The sequence below is a fragment of the Lampetra fluviatilis genome, chromosome 30 (genome assembly GCF_964198595.1).
Source record: "Lampetra fluviatilis chromosome 30, kcLamFluv1.1, whole genome shotgun sequence".
NCBI lineage: Eukaryota > Metazoa > Chordata > Hyperoartia > Petromyzontiformes > Petromyzontidae > Lampetra > Lampetra fluviatilis.
This window is the reverse complement of record NC_136304.1, coordinates 5,877,579-5,891,052: the sequence shown is the minus strand read 5'-3', so window position 1 is coordinate 5,891,052 and position 13,474 is coordinate 5,877,579. Positions and strand designations below refer to the sequence as shown.

The 13,474-nt window shown below is 46.1% G+C and overlaps 1 protein-coding gene across 2 annotated transcripts in view; it reads right to left on the bottom strand.

The window, feature by feature from the left end:
- Nucleotides 1-1,401: 1,401 nt before the first annotated feature.
- EVL (Enah/Vasp-like) overlaps nucleotides 1,402-13,474 on the bottom strand; it is a 43,178-nt gene continuing 31,105 nt past the window's right edge. The window contains exons 5-13 of one of the 2 annotated variants that reach the window (XM_078870413.1): nucleotides 12,213-12,256; nucleotides 8,570-8,877; nucleotides 7,756-7,907; nucleotides 6,789-6,855; nucleotides 6,491-6,518; nucleotides 4,395-4,458; nucleotides 3,385-3,499; nucleotides 3,130-3,187; nucleotides 1,402-2,706 (exon numbers count right to left, since the gene is read on the bottom strand). In XM_078870413.1, the coding sequence (XP_078726539.1) occupies nucleotides 2,669-2,706; nucleotides 3,130-3,187; nucleotides 3,385-3,499; nucleotides 4,395-4,458; nucleotides 6,491-6,518; nucleotides 6,789-6,855; nucleotides 7,756-7,907; nucleotides 8,570-8,877; nucleotides 12,213-12,256 (874 nt within the window). In that variant the 3' untranslated portion in view covers nucleotides 1,402-2,668. The remainder of the gene's footprint in view (nucleotides 2,707-3,129; nucleotides 3,188-3,384; nucleotides 3,500-4,394; nucleotides 4,459-6,490; nucleotides 6,519-6,788; nucleotides 6,856-7,755; nucleotides 7,908-8,569; nucleotides 8,878-12,212; nucleotides 12,257-13,474) is intronic. The other variant, XM_078870415.1, reaches the window with a different exon arrangement.

Genomic DNA, 13,474 nt, shown 5'->3' with positions numbered 1-13,474 from the left:
TAGAGGAGTCCCTGTATATGTTGCCCGGCTTGAAACCCGCATTGACCAGCGTGAAGTATGGTGAAATAATCCACACGACCCGGACGGCTTGGGTCGTCCTTCATCCAGCAGTGGCTTGAACAAAACAAATCCTGTTAATCTACATACAATGACGTTAGAGCAGTGACTTTTTGGCAGTAAGTGCACTCCTTAATAACATTCCCAAACATCTCACACGTGGGATGAGCCTGAAAATGAGTCTCGAGACTCAGGCAAAGCTTTTCTTGTAATGAGAATTGCAATATTAAAAATTAATTAGCCAAATATCCCAATTCAGGATCATGATCTTGTGGCTCAGGCTCACAATATCACCAGTTGTATTCTGTACAACAGGCTGGTGTTGGTGTTCTTGTAGACTGAGGCTATGACGTCAGTGATCTTCACTAATTTCCAGAGGAGGGCCACCTTCACCGATAAGACGTCAGTGTGCGAGGGCCGCCACACATTTGAAACCATTGGGGGTTTGACAGCAGCACGAGGAAGATATGGGGGGGGGGGGTCACATTTGTGTATTGTCAGGGGCAACACAAGTCCACCAGGGGCCGCCAGTGGGACACGGGCCTTGCAATGAAGAACACTGGGCTGTGATCGGCAGCCAAGGGCAGTGCAGAACAAACGTGTTATACTCTCCGCTCCCACGTTCTACATTCACCACTTTTCGCCCACACTGACGAGCGGAAGGTCCTAACCCGCACGGCGATGGATTGCCCTCATCCAGCAGTGGATTGACGAAGACCTGAACATGTACATTCTGAATAGACCAGAGAGTAATCTCAATAATGTAAACTCCTTTGTCAAGGCGCTCTTCTCCTCCCACCCAACTTAAAATACGCTGCCAAGCTTAGCAGTGTTCATTAGGACGCTGTCTTTCCGACAACTCTGTTCTTCACCTGAGGACGGCTGCTTGTGTTGTGGCCGAAACGTCGTAATAATTTTGTTTTATTTTTTATGATTTTATTATTTCCCTTCTACGTGACTTTACCGAAATATCCAAGAATATAATCTCAATAACTCTCTTGAAAAACCTAGTTTGGCTAACTCGACAAAACGTGTTTTTTTTTGCTCACGTGGCCCTGACCTTGGATTATCTATAGGCTGTCCTTTTTTAATTGCAAACTGCAAAGCATGAAGGTAACAAGTGGCGAAGGCTCGCTCAAATGTTACACTTGTATATCTTTCAGCAGAACAATCATCCCGTATCGTGCTTGCTTACGCGGGGAAAAACGTTTCGGCTGACGATAGACATACCGTTCTCGTAACAAAAACATTTTTCACGTGACATGTTTCAATGGAATGCCCCTAATGATACAATGCAAGCGATTCCAAGCAGACTTACTTTTAGAAGCAGTACACAACAAGTGATAACCCCCGAAATCAATCCTTTATTTGAAATGGTTTATCCCAAGGTAAGCATAAAATGAGGTGCATTTATAACAGAAATAAGTCTGGCTAGATACATGTAAGTAAACAAGGGTTCTTAAAGCTTGATGAATAGAAAATACAGTCCATGATTAATTATCAAATAGAGAAAAAGTAAAATTAGATTTGCGTTCTATTCACCCGGCTCTTTCTCAAGTCAGTAGCGTGTCGAAGGCCCCTCTCTACATGTCAACGTTACACTCACAAACTTTCTCTCCGAGCAGAGAGAATTACCGTAATATAAATTCAGACACATTCTTCAGTTCGGGAAAACTCTGAAAGTTCCAATACAACTTTTCAGTTACCCCAAACTTTACCCTATACCCATCACCGTAAGAAACTATATTTCATTCAAATGCCTACAAATGTTATTTTCATAATGACTTAAAAGGAAATAATCCATTATTCTTTTGCACGTGTTCATCAGCTGACTTACAGTGATTGGTGACCAAGTACCATTGCATTAAAATCCTGCATAATAATAATAAAGCTTTGTCAATTTAAACATTTAAAAAAATAAAAAAAAAATAAACAATTTAAGACATTACAGCTCACCGCTATTATAAAATGCTCATGTGGTCTTACTGGTCTGCGTGGTCCTCGGAAAAGGACATGTATATCCTTTCAGCAATTTCATCTCCACTACATTGTGCAGACAACCTTATAAAATATTCCAATAACATAATTAAGACAACACCAATTCAATGAGTTTTAAGTTTTACAAGGGGAGGAGGGTGGAGGTGGTGGAGGGGGGTTGTTGTGCAGGGTGGGGGGGGGGGCAACCAAATAGTCGATACTAAAGCAGGCTGCAAGCACCAACAACACGAAGCAGCTGACGGTAAGAAACACTTGTTTAACGGAAATTATTTCAAGTCGGAGAAATGCTATAAAACAAAAGAAAAATATTTGTTTCCATACAGCCGTAGCTCAGAAATAACCCACTGGTCTTTAACATTTTTGCAACAGGTGGCTGCAAATAATCCACCTTGGTAAGGCTCTGGGCGACGTACAGAGTTCACACGTTCCGCAAAGCAATCGTTAGGCCTGCCAGCAGCTCCGTGAAAACGCAACGCCGCAGAATTGCCGAAGGACGACGGCTCATCCTTGCTCCTTAGCCCACGAGTTCATGAGTGTGGCCGTTGCTGGCCCCCACACACAGACGGCGCAGCTCCATAAAGACACTTGCCGCTGGCTGCCACCGCCAAGGCAGCTATGTCGTGCTGATCCGGCTGAGCTCTTCCCGAATCGCTGCTCAAACAAAACAAAAAATCGCGGTACGGACACGCGCAGACATGCACACGTACAGAGATGCGTGCACACATGCATGCCCACACGGGCGACGAGCGCACACATACGTACGTACGTGCAAATGCAGACACACAAATGCACCCCATTACAACAAACTTAATTTCATAATTTAATAAGCAAACGTAATAAAAAAGATTATGCATCAAGACATTTTACATGGTATTTCGATCTTCTATGCAGTTGTCATAAAAAATTGTCGTCAATTATTGCAGCAAACACCACATTAGAGCGTTCACACGTTACGAGTCTAATAGATATTTCCGGAGTTTCTGTACCCCCCTCCTATGTCATGGTTTGTGCTCTGTACCGGGCTCCTACTGAAATATAATAAAAACACATTTTTTAAAGTTGAATAGATCTCACCTTCGATGATTTCATCTTTTACTTTGTGCAGCTCTTTCCTCACCTCGTCCAGGATATCCTGGAAATCCCACAAGCACAGTCGTTATAAATCAGCAGTCATTCCAAATGTCATCATCATTTTATTTCGTTATCCTCCGCCTCCCATGCTGTACATCTCAAAGCACCAACACACGCAGTCAGCTGACTCTACAAGCCGGAGGGGGGGGGGGGGTAACGTGGCTCGGCATTTGCGAGGGAAACGCTGGCTCACAGTACCTGCTTGAGCCTGTCGTAATCCGAGCCCTCTGCAGACGAGACACCATTGCTGCTTGGACTCCCTGTTACCGATGACGACGATGAAGCAGCAGCTGATGCCAGTGCCGGTTTGGACCTGTTGCGACGACCGTCAAGAACCATCAACCGGGGGCGGCCAACTGCTCACTCGCCACTCGGAATTTGTAAATATTTGCACACTGCCCGAATCGATAAATTGTCGAGATTTGGATTCACAGTAAAGATTCAGCAATCGGTCCTTTCGTGGCCAAAGTGATGCAGTGGTAAACAATTATAAACGTGTATGGATTTAATGTAATGGGGTTGTTACACGCATGGGTATATGCACTTTATTGTGAGCGTAAGAATAGTTTTAATAGATCAATGAATTTCAATCTTCACAGCATGCAGCACGAGTCGCACAATTTGCTTTGGGTGTTTTTTTTTTCTCGTGTAAAGAATACTTCGCCCCTCAGTCTCCGCGGTATAGTGTGAAGGAAAAAAATTAGAGACTCGTCAAACTTAATAGCGTCATCTCCTCCAAACCGATCTGTATTTGAGGTGAAATGTAATGCAATATTTCCAAATGTGTACAGCCATCAGACCTAGAATAATGTAAAAATAATCGCCTGGCTGTCCCTGACAGTGTGCACTGCAAAATTCTAGATTTGAGTGATTTATAATTTTATTTCTATTATTATTTCTATTATTTTTATTTTTTTACCTGATTTATAATTTCATTTCTATTATTATTTCCATTATTTATTTTTTTACCTACGTGACTTTACCGAAAAAAACCTAAGAGTGTGCACTGCAAAATTCTAGATTTGAGTGATTTATAATTTTATTTCTATTATTATTTCTATTATGTTTATTATAAATTTTTTACCTGATTTATAATTTTATTTCTATTATTATTTCAATTTTTATTTTATTTTTTACCTACGTGACTTTACCGAAAAAACCTAACAGTGTGCACTGCAAAAGGCCGTTAGTAGGCCCTGGGCACTCGCCTTGAAATGGAAGGTGATCTGTTGGCACCACCGTCAGCCCAGGCCTTCTTTCCAGCCTCCGCCACTGCACAGGCCCAACACAGACACATCGCACGCATCTCTCGCTCGTATTCGATGTGGGGAAAAACGCTACCCCCCCCCCCCACCTCAACGGCTTAGTGTGCTCGGCGAACTAACAAGAAACCCGTGAGGAGAAATTACGCGTATGCATGGGTCACGTAAAGATTTACAACATGAGTTTTGTCTTTGCTAGTATTTAATGAGCACTATGGAAGCAGACAGGTAGCTGTCAGAGCACAAAACATCTGTATGTGTGCAAGTTGTAAAAATATATATCTGGATTGTGTATCAAAGTTTTGATCAACTCTTTGATTAATGTTGTAAATTTTCTTTACAGCTAATTATAAATGGAGTGTCGTACTAATGCTCGGTTCATGTTAGATCATGTTTAGGAGGGTTCTATTCACCCCGCTCCCTCACTCCATTACAAACAGACAGACGAACAGAGTTCATCTATAAACGTCTTCAACCGTGGTGGCAAAGTTTAAAAGCGAATCACAAAAGGCACCAAAAAAATATTTGCGGATGGAAAATAAACTACAAGATTGGCGTGACATTTGGTGAGGTCAGCGCAGGCAGCCCACTTCAGACCAAATTCAAATGTCACGCTGTGTAGGTTATAGGTTAAAGCTTACAAGCTTTTTGGACGTCTTGGTTAAACGTTCCACTATTCACTCCCGTTACTGGCCCGATTACTCTAAACATTGTGCACAAAAGGAAAAAACGCTTGCAGGGGGGAAATGTTTTTTTTCTCTCAAATTTTCCCCTTCCTAGTAAAAAATAATAATACTTACAATAAACAAAAGTACAGTTCCAAATTGCCAGTAATGCCCACTAATTATGTTGCCAACATTTATTATTATTGCAAGAGAGGGATTTTTTTATGTATTTAATAGCAGCAGCGGTGTGATGTGATTCCACGCACAGCAATTAAGTGGATGTTTACATGATAATCCCCACCCAGCAATTAGCAGCGTTACACGATTTACCAGCCCACGCAGCAGGACCCAAATATGACCCCGAGTCGCAAACGCTTCCGCAAACCTGCAAATTAATTCTAATTTAGCGGTCCCTTTTGACTCTCATGCAGCCCATGCCTAAATCAAATTAACTTCCTGCCTTTTTCCAATCTACCGCTGGATGAAGGCCTCCCCCATGCCGTGTAGGTAATGGGGGCTTTCAATCTAATCACGCCGATCAGTGTAGGCGATTTGTGAAGGGAGGGCACCAGACTGGCTCATAAATTGCTTGGCACCGGATTTAGCGAAGACCAGGAAGCCATGTCAACGCGTTCACAATGCAGCACTTAGCGCACCCGAATATTTATAAGCAGTACATGAAACACAAGTACAGCATGTTACATCCCGATTTAATACTTTCAAGCAGAAACCTTAAGCTCAACGCATTACTCAGAAGGCAATAACTTGCAATTAATGTAAAATTACAAATCTGTGACTGGGCTGAAGGTCATACTACAAAGCCATTTTCTTTTCTTGCAGCACAGCAAGTTGGTGCCGTGACTTTCACCTTATTAAGGAATCACGGGGGTGCCAAACGGAATTAGTAACAAAACATTGCGTCCGAAATGGAATGGAAAAAAGTAATCCGCTCAGTCAGCTCCGATGTCACATCGAAAAAACGTGTCGCACAATACCGGCTCCTTGATCACGTTAAGCGGATGACCTCTCCGTGACACCAGGAAACAACACTCCAGACACACAAGGCTAGCGCCGGATGCACGGTTGCGGCAGGACAAGGTGCGTTTCAGGCACATGCAGCGGAAATTGTCCCCGTGTTGTCTTTGGTTATGCACGGCTGGGTCGACGCTACTCGTGTTCGTAAGATAAAGGATGAGGCTGGGATGAGGCTGAGATGAGAGCAACGATTGGGGGATGAATGAAGAACGGAAATTGTTCTCGGGAGCGCTCACGGCTGCGCTTCTAAATTACGCGATTCATGTACGTCTACTTGCGAGGCCTCCGGTAAAAGGTGGAGGAAATTATTTAATGAATCGCCCCATTTTGTCGCCCACTCACCGCTCCCTCTTTTGCCTTCAAAATCGTCCTGAAAAAAAAATCCAAGGCATAAAGCAATGATTCGAGAGATTAGAGTCGAACATATGTATACCACAACAGGTTCTCGTCAACACACCAACGAGTGTATAATGTTATTAGTCATTGATGCAGTGATTGGAAAATTAAGGGTTATCACTAGTGTTGCAAAATTGCCATGTTTTGCCGAAAACATCTCATGAAAAGTAAAGTGCCAAAATGTATTGTCTAAAGGTGACGATTAAATGAGGCATAACACGTTGAGTCAAATACTGCCACGTACATTTGCTGGGATCTCTTCTTTCGGCTCCACTTTTTGCTGAGCTGCCGGCTTGTCAACGGTTTTCCGTCTGAAAGAAAAGCAACGATTTTATAAAACTACAATTTTTTTTTTTTTACCAGGTAAGGCTCACTGAGCTATGTAGCTCTTTTTCAGAAGCGACCTGGCCACAAATTATAAGCCCAATGAAGTGGCTCATGTGGAAATTTATCGTAGCCCAATACTCTCTAAACGCGTGTTGATTCTAAATGTGGAGGGAAAAACCGGAGGACGGGAAGAACGTGCAAACTACAAATATACAGGCGTTAGAGTTGGGTTTGAAGCCACAACCTCAAATAAAAGACTCAAGCAGGTCCAAGAATATGCTGATATTATACCTAGGAATGCATCGATGGACCCACCCCCCCATCAATTCAAAGCATTGTCACCGTTTGGGGTCACGACTCGATTTAATTTAACCTTTTTTTCTCATTTTCACTATCGTTCCGTTTCCTTTGGACAGTCCCGCCCACTCGATTTGCATATGATCTGCATAATCAGCAAACAATCAACGCTTACGAATCTACACATTGTTATGAACCTAAGAATAACCCAGTTCTGTAACTTGACCCAGCAGTGTGGCTCTCCGAAGTGTTTTTATGGATTGTGCCGCTTGTTGCTAGGCATGATGCCCGATGTTTCGCTCCACGGTGTGCTGCGAGCTTTGTCCAAGACCTGAACACCTGAAGAGGCTCCCCAGCTCGAATGAATACTTAAAGAAGCCCCCAGCGGCATAAGGAGTGAAACGTCAAGACGTCCTGCACGGCGGGACAAACCGAAAACACATCGGAATGCCACACACACACAACCGTGAAAAACTTAGGCGGCACTTCTACCCCAGTGGTTGTGCGCACAGGCGTTAACAAAGCTCGATTAACGAGCGACATTGCCAGTTAACGAGCAACACACGCAGCAGCAGCAGCAGCAGTACCTCCTGGCCAGCAGGGCACTCATCTCCTCCATGAGGCCTCCGCCTCCGCCTCCCGACGGCAGGGTTGCGCTGCCGCTGGTGCGGTTCGCGTCCTGTTTGGCGGCTCCACCACCGGCTAATGGGGAGCCCTCCTCCGCCTGCTGCTGCTGCTGCTGTGTGGTGGTAGGGCAGGGGGCATGGCAACGGTGGGATTCACGGAGAGAGAGGCGAGGACTAACGTGAGCACCACACCGTCCGTGCAGTGTGATTTAAGCAACTGTGCAATGTCTTCATTTGCATGTTTGGCTCGAATTAAATTTAGGTCATTTGAATGCGCTCCCTCCTCCACTACTTCCAAATTGTTTTTAACTTTAAAAACGTAGCTATGTTTCCCCGAATAGCTATCAGAGTATGATATCAGACAGGCAAAGAATCCATTCAGGACTCTCACGGAGAAGAGAAACCATTCGTGATTGGGAATGGCCTGTGGAAGCGGCCTTAAAGTGACCTCTCATCCAGACATACCACTGAGAGTGATATCGGTCGCTTGACAGTCAAACCAATATTTGTTTTGCGCAGTCATCGCTGACCATTGTGACACCAGCAAAACTCACTACGCTCGAGAATGGATTAATCACGGGCTGCTGCCGAGATACAATCCCAGAATTTCAACGGTGGCAGTTCAGCGCTCTGATCTCCGGGTCGGTTGTAACTTTAAGCAGGGTGTGGTTTTACTGCAGCCAGCCGAGCTGCTAGTTTAAAAATATTTTTTATCATTGAAAATTCACCGTATAGATGAAGGCTCCTGATCGGACGTGTTTGTGGTGCGACAAACCTTGGCGACTTTCTTGAGTTTAGCATTGGCCAGAGCAGCAGCCAGTCCCCCTCCTCCAAGATCACCTCCTCCCCCGAAACCCCCGATCGGCAGAGGGGGAGGAGGGGGGGGGCCCCCACCGGGGGGCGGAGGGGGCCCCCCCCCACTGGGTGGCGGAGGCGGCCCAGGCGGCGGAGGGGGCGCGGGGGGAGCACCCGGTCCTCCGGGAGCAGCGAGCGGTGGAGCCGGGGGTGCAGGTGGAATCGGGGGGGCGGCAGGAGGTGCTGGGGGTGCAGGGGGGGCCTGTGGTATCTGAGGCATGGGAGTTCCTTCACACACACACCAAAGGAAAAGAGAAATGTGCATTTAATCTTCCACAATTGCGTATAATGAGCTTAATTCTAGATTTGAAGCTTTCGTGACTGCAAGGATTCATACTCTTAGTTCTTTCGGTAAAGTCACGTAGGTAAAAAATGAAATTAAAATTAATAAAAAATAAAAACAATAAAATCACGACGTTTCGGAGGCAACACAAGCTTCCGTCTTCAGGTGAAACTGTCACAGCAAAATATCTGTATCAAGTGAAGAGAAGTCCCAAGAGGTACGACCTTATAATGAGCTTGTTTTTATGCACGAACATGGCAAGCAAGTTTAATTCATCGTTATTTGGTGGCTTTACTTCGCATTCGCTGTTAAAATGTTTACATCGCCGTCTATTTTAAGAAGGTAAAATGGCATCCAGGAAGTCATCCGTCAAAATCTGACAAAAGACGCAGAAGAACTCGGCATCGTTGCAATATATTATTCAATGGGCTTAATTTATTTCGCTCCCTCGCCGAAGCTGACGAGTGCACGTGCTGCTGATGAATGCGCATTTCTTCCCATCGCCAACGCCTATTGTTGTACACTGACAGTTGGATTAGGCTGCATCCAAGTGCGCAGCTAAAACCATTTTTTTGTTCCCATGCTGTGCTTTGGTTGTGCGTCGGCTGTTAGCGAGGCACGGCTGCGCTACACACAATCAACGCAATGTTTTTTTATTTTATCCCAGGTGCCAGCCTTGTCATTGATCCCACACCATTATTTATTAAGAAATGCTTTTCGTGTTTACTTGGTTGCCCTCCCGATTCGCACGGTTGGCTGTGTACGGCAGCGAAAGAAGTTCAGCATAGAAGCCGTCCTCAGGTGGAGAGCAGGTCTGTCGAGTAGACAGAGTCGACAGAGTCTACTCGACAGACCTGCTCTCCACCTGATGACGGCTGCTTGCGTTGTGGCCGAAACGTCGTGAGAATTACTTTATTATATTTTATTTTGATTATTTTATTGTTTCCATTCTACGTGACTTTACCGAAATAATCAAGAAGATGAATCCCTGCAGTCACGAAAGCTTTAAATCGAAATTTAAGTTCAGCATAGGTACGGGGACATCAGTGGCGCCAGCTCACAACGACCAAATTGAGCATTGGGGTCTCTCTCGGCCCCGCCTCTTGTTTTGCTTGTCGTGGGTAATTTGTACAGGAGTGTGGGGGAATTGCTCCATTTAAGCCATCTCTAAAGAGGCCAAAAAAACGCATTCATCAATCAGACTGCCTTAAAAGGTTGAATATATAATCGGCGATGTTTCAGGCAATGGCTCTACTTCATAGGACATACGAGAATTATGTAAAAGTTAAGCGCTGTGAAGAACGCCCATTGCCCGACACGCCACCCTGTCGCATATATTTTTCCTTTAAAGGTCACAGTGTTTTATTGATGAACGTGTTGAGTTGAGTTTTTTCTTTGCTTATTTGTCTAAATAATTTGCTCTAAAGGGGGGCAAGTTTCACTCGCAAGGGGGCCTCTCGTACCTCTACCGCAAAATCCCCCGACAAGACACGCGTACCGAATCCACTCGCTCACGCACGGTGCAGTCGGTGCACGTGGAAAATGTTTATCCATTTTTAAACGGTGCGTAACGTGCGTTGGGAGGGGATCACTTGGCACACTGTAACGCGGGCCCAAGTGAGGCCTTTTTAACGGTGGCTCAACAATAGACTCCGACAAAGAGATAAAGGGAACAACAAAGGAGCGGCGGCACATGCTGTTGCTCTGCGCGCATGACTCATTTATTAATTGCACCACAATAGGGACGCATTTAACGCTGTTAAAGTCGGGTAGACATTCACGCTCGTTTGTATTGCACAAACAATTTCAGCTGGCATTCCGCTCAACCTGCCGTTGACCTGGAAGGAACACCTAGGGCTCTGAAAGCTAAACGGGGGGTGTGAAGGGAGGAGGGGGGTTGGGAGGAGGGTACCCTTGAGCAAAAAAATAAATAAAGGGTGCCACACAAACAATGCAGAGATAATATATGGGAGAGAATTGAGAGGACTACGCGACAGCGTTATCGCAAAACTAAACGAATTCACTGTAAGCTTTCCGCAGCGTACATAACACATTTGTAGAAATGCCCTCGACAGGATCACAAAATGATTTTTTTCTTCTTTTAAAACAGTTGGACCAACTTGTTTTGTACAATTGGGATAGCGGGTTCAAGATGGCAAGCCAAGACAAACAGGAAATGTGTCCAGCACTGCACTTCTGGATGAGGGCCACCCCACACCGTGGTGAGTTATTTGACCGAAATTAACCACGCCGGTACATGTGAGTTGGTGAAGGTGGGGTGCAAAGATGTGCGAGCATAGAAGTACAGTACAGCAATGGATATTGTTGCACTGCCCTCTGGTGGATGGCTATCTCAGCACTATCCAGGCTCATGTCTGCTAAGCTTCCGAGATCTGATGAAATCAGGCCCATTGTGCCTGCCACAAATGAACTACAATAACTTGCTGATCTCGTTAAGGAGCATAAACCATCGCGAGAACTCCGATCATCATCGCAGCAGTGGCTTTTGGCGAGCCATCGGACAAAGACGGTCACCGCATCGCGTGCTTTCAGATGCGCCTCTACAGCCGTCTGGAACGCTCTTCCTTCCAATATTAGGAGGCCACTGGAGCTTTGCGCTTTTAAATCATCTCGATTGAAAACTAATTTTTTTAGAACTGCTTTTTGTGTTTAGTTTGTTGTCCTGCCCCAAACTTTCGATTAGCGCGGTTGACGACGGTACGAAAGAAGTTCAACATACATACAATACATTCTGAGTGATTTGGTCACAGGGAACAAGAGTGTGTGCGATTCTAATTCCCGAGCCACACACACCCTCTGAGTGCTGGTGCACCTTTCCAGCGAGCCCCTCTATTGCTGGACTGCCACACGGTAAGTGCATGTGTGGGCAGTGGCAGAGCGGTAGGCCAGAACTAGAGAGGCAGTCTAAGCAGCTTGCATATGAAGGTTACTGTTGATGAAAGCCATAAGGGCAGGGAGTTGTTGTCTATGACGGGAAGAGAGCACGGTGATGGATGCCATTAAGGCATGCGGCTCTCAACCATGAAAACCCACCACCACCAGCAGCCCAACCTCCGCATCCCACCTAAAAGCCCTTCATGAATAACGAATGCACAGAAATCGAGCTCCTTTACAGTTCTTCGCAGGGAGTGCAGTGTGTCACAAATGCTACGTGTCGGGGGGTTGGGGGGGGGTGCAGGCAGGTAATGCTGACGAAAAAGTGAACGCTGCGAAAAGTAGTTGATGGAAAAAAAGGAAGGCTGGAGGTGCAAATGCATACCTAGGCTCCTGCGGTCCATTTGTTCCCTCTCCATCTCCTGTTGCCTGCAAACAGAGATCACAACAACAACAATCGCACCGCGAGGCGCGACAACGTCCACACGCAACAAAATCGCACGAGCAGCGGCACGTTACAGGAGCACCGCGGCCAAACGAGACGCGGTAACCGCCGTCGGCTAAACAACACCGCGTGCCGTCCCACCCCCACCCACCCCGGCCACCACCGACGCGACCCCGCTCGCCGACCCACCTGTGTGGCATTGGCTCCACGCTCGCCGTGAGACAGACGGGAATCACGGACATCACCATGCCACGCATCCGCGGGCGTCCGCTCCTGCGAGAGTGTGCTGAGCCCGCTTCACCCTCTACGTGGCCGAGCGCAACGTCGTCACTGGCTCGTGCATCGTCTCGCCGCGGTTTTCGGCAGGCAGAGCGACGCAGGTCCGAGGGGGGACGTTTCGGTGCTAGGCAGCTTTCCCGTGGGCTTAATAAGATTTGTTGCGCCGCTTAATACGGCCGAAAAAGCCACCCGGCTAATCATCGAGGTGGGGATAAATCCCTGAAGCTATTATAGCAAGTCTCACCGGCCAACACCAAGTTTTACTCCTCGTTCAGAGCTACGAGCCATTTAATTATTTTGTCCCAATGGTTAACACAGCTCCCACATGTCAGTGTTAAATTAAAATGTTATAATAACAATAATTTTGATGTATAAGGCAATCTTAAACAATTGATCTCGGTGCCATTCATATAAAATAGTTCATATAAAGAAGTAATATTGATTCTCACACGCATCATTCTTGAGTGCAAAAATAGATTGCAATCACTGAACTGAAATACATGCATCGTAACGTGCCCAAATAGCCAAGCTATGCAAGCTAAATTACATATATACATCAATACGAAACAATCTACACGTGGCACTCGGCGTGTACAAAATTCAATGCCATGCGTGTGCAGTAATACGACATGTCCAGCATGCCGCAAATACAGCAGGCAACACGTACTGCAAACGGTCACGTACACCATGCCTATCGTACACCGTGTCACACGTACAGCGTGCGTTGCGTTACACCATGCGGCGTGTACAGCAACGCGTCGCCTGAAGGGTGCCCTTTCGTACAACGTGTCGGCAGGCCGTGCCGTACACGACCGGCGTGGATAATGCGCGGGGGGGGCCCATGGCGAGGTACAGCGGCTACTTGGCAGACTCGCAAAAGGCTTGAACGTTTTCGCTCCGGGGAAAATTACACGCGGCAAAAC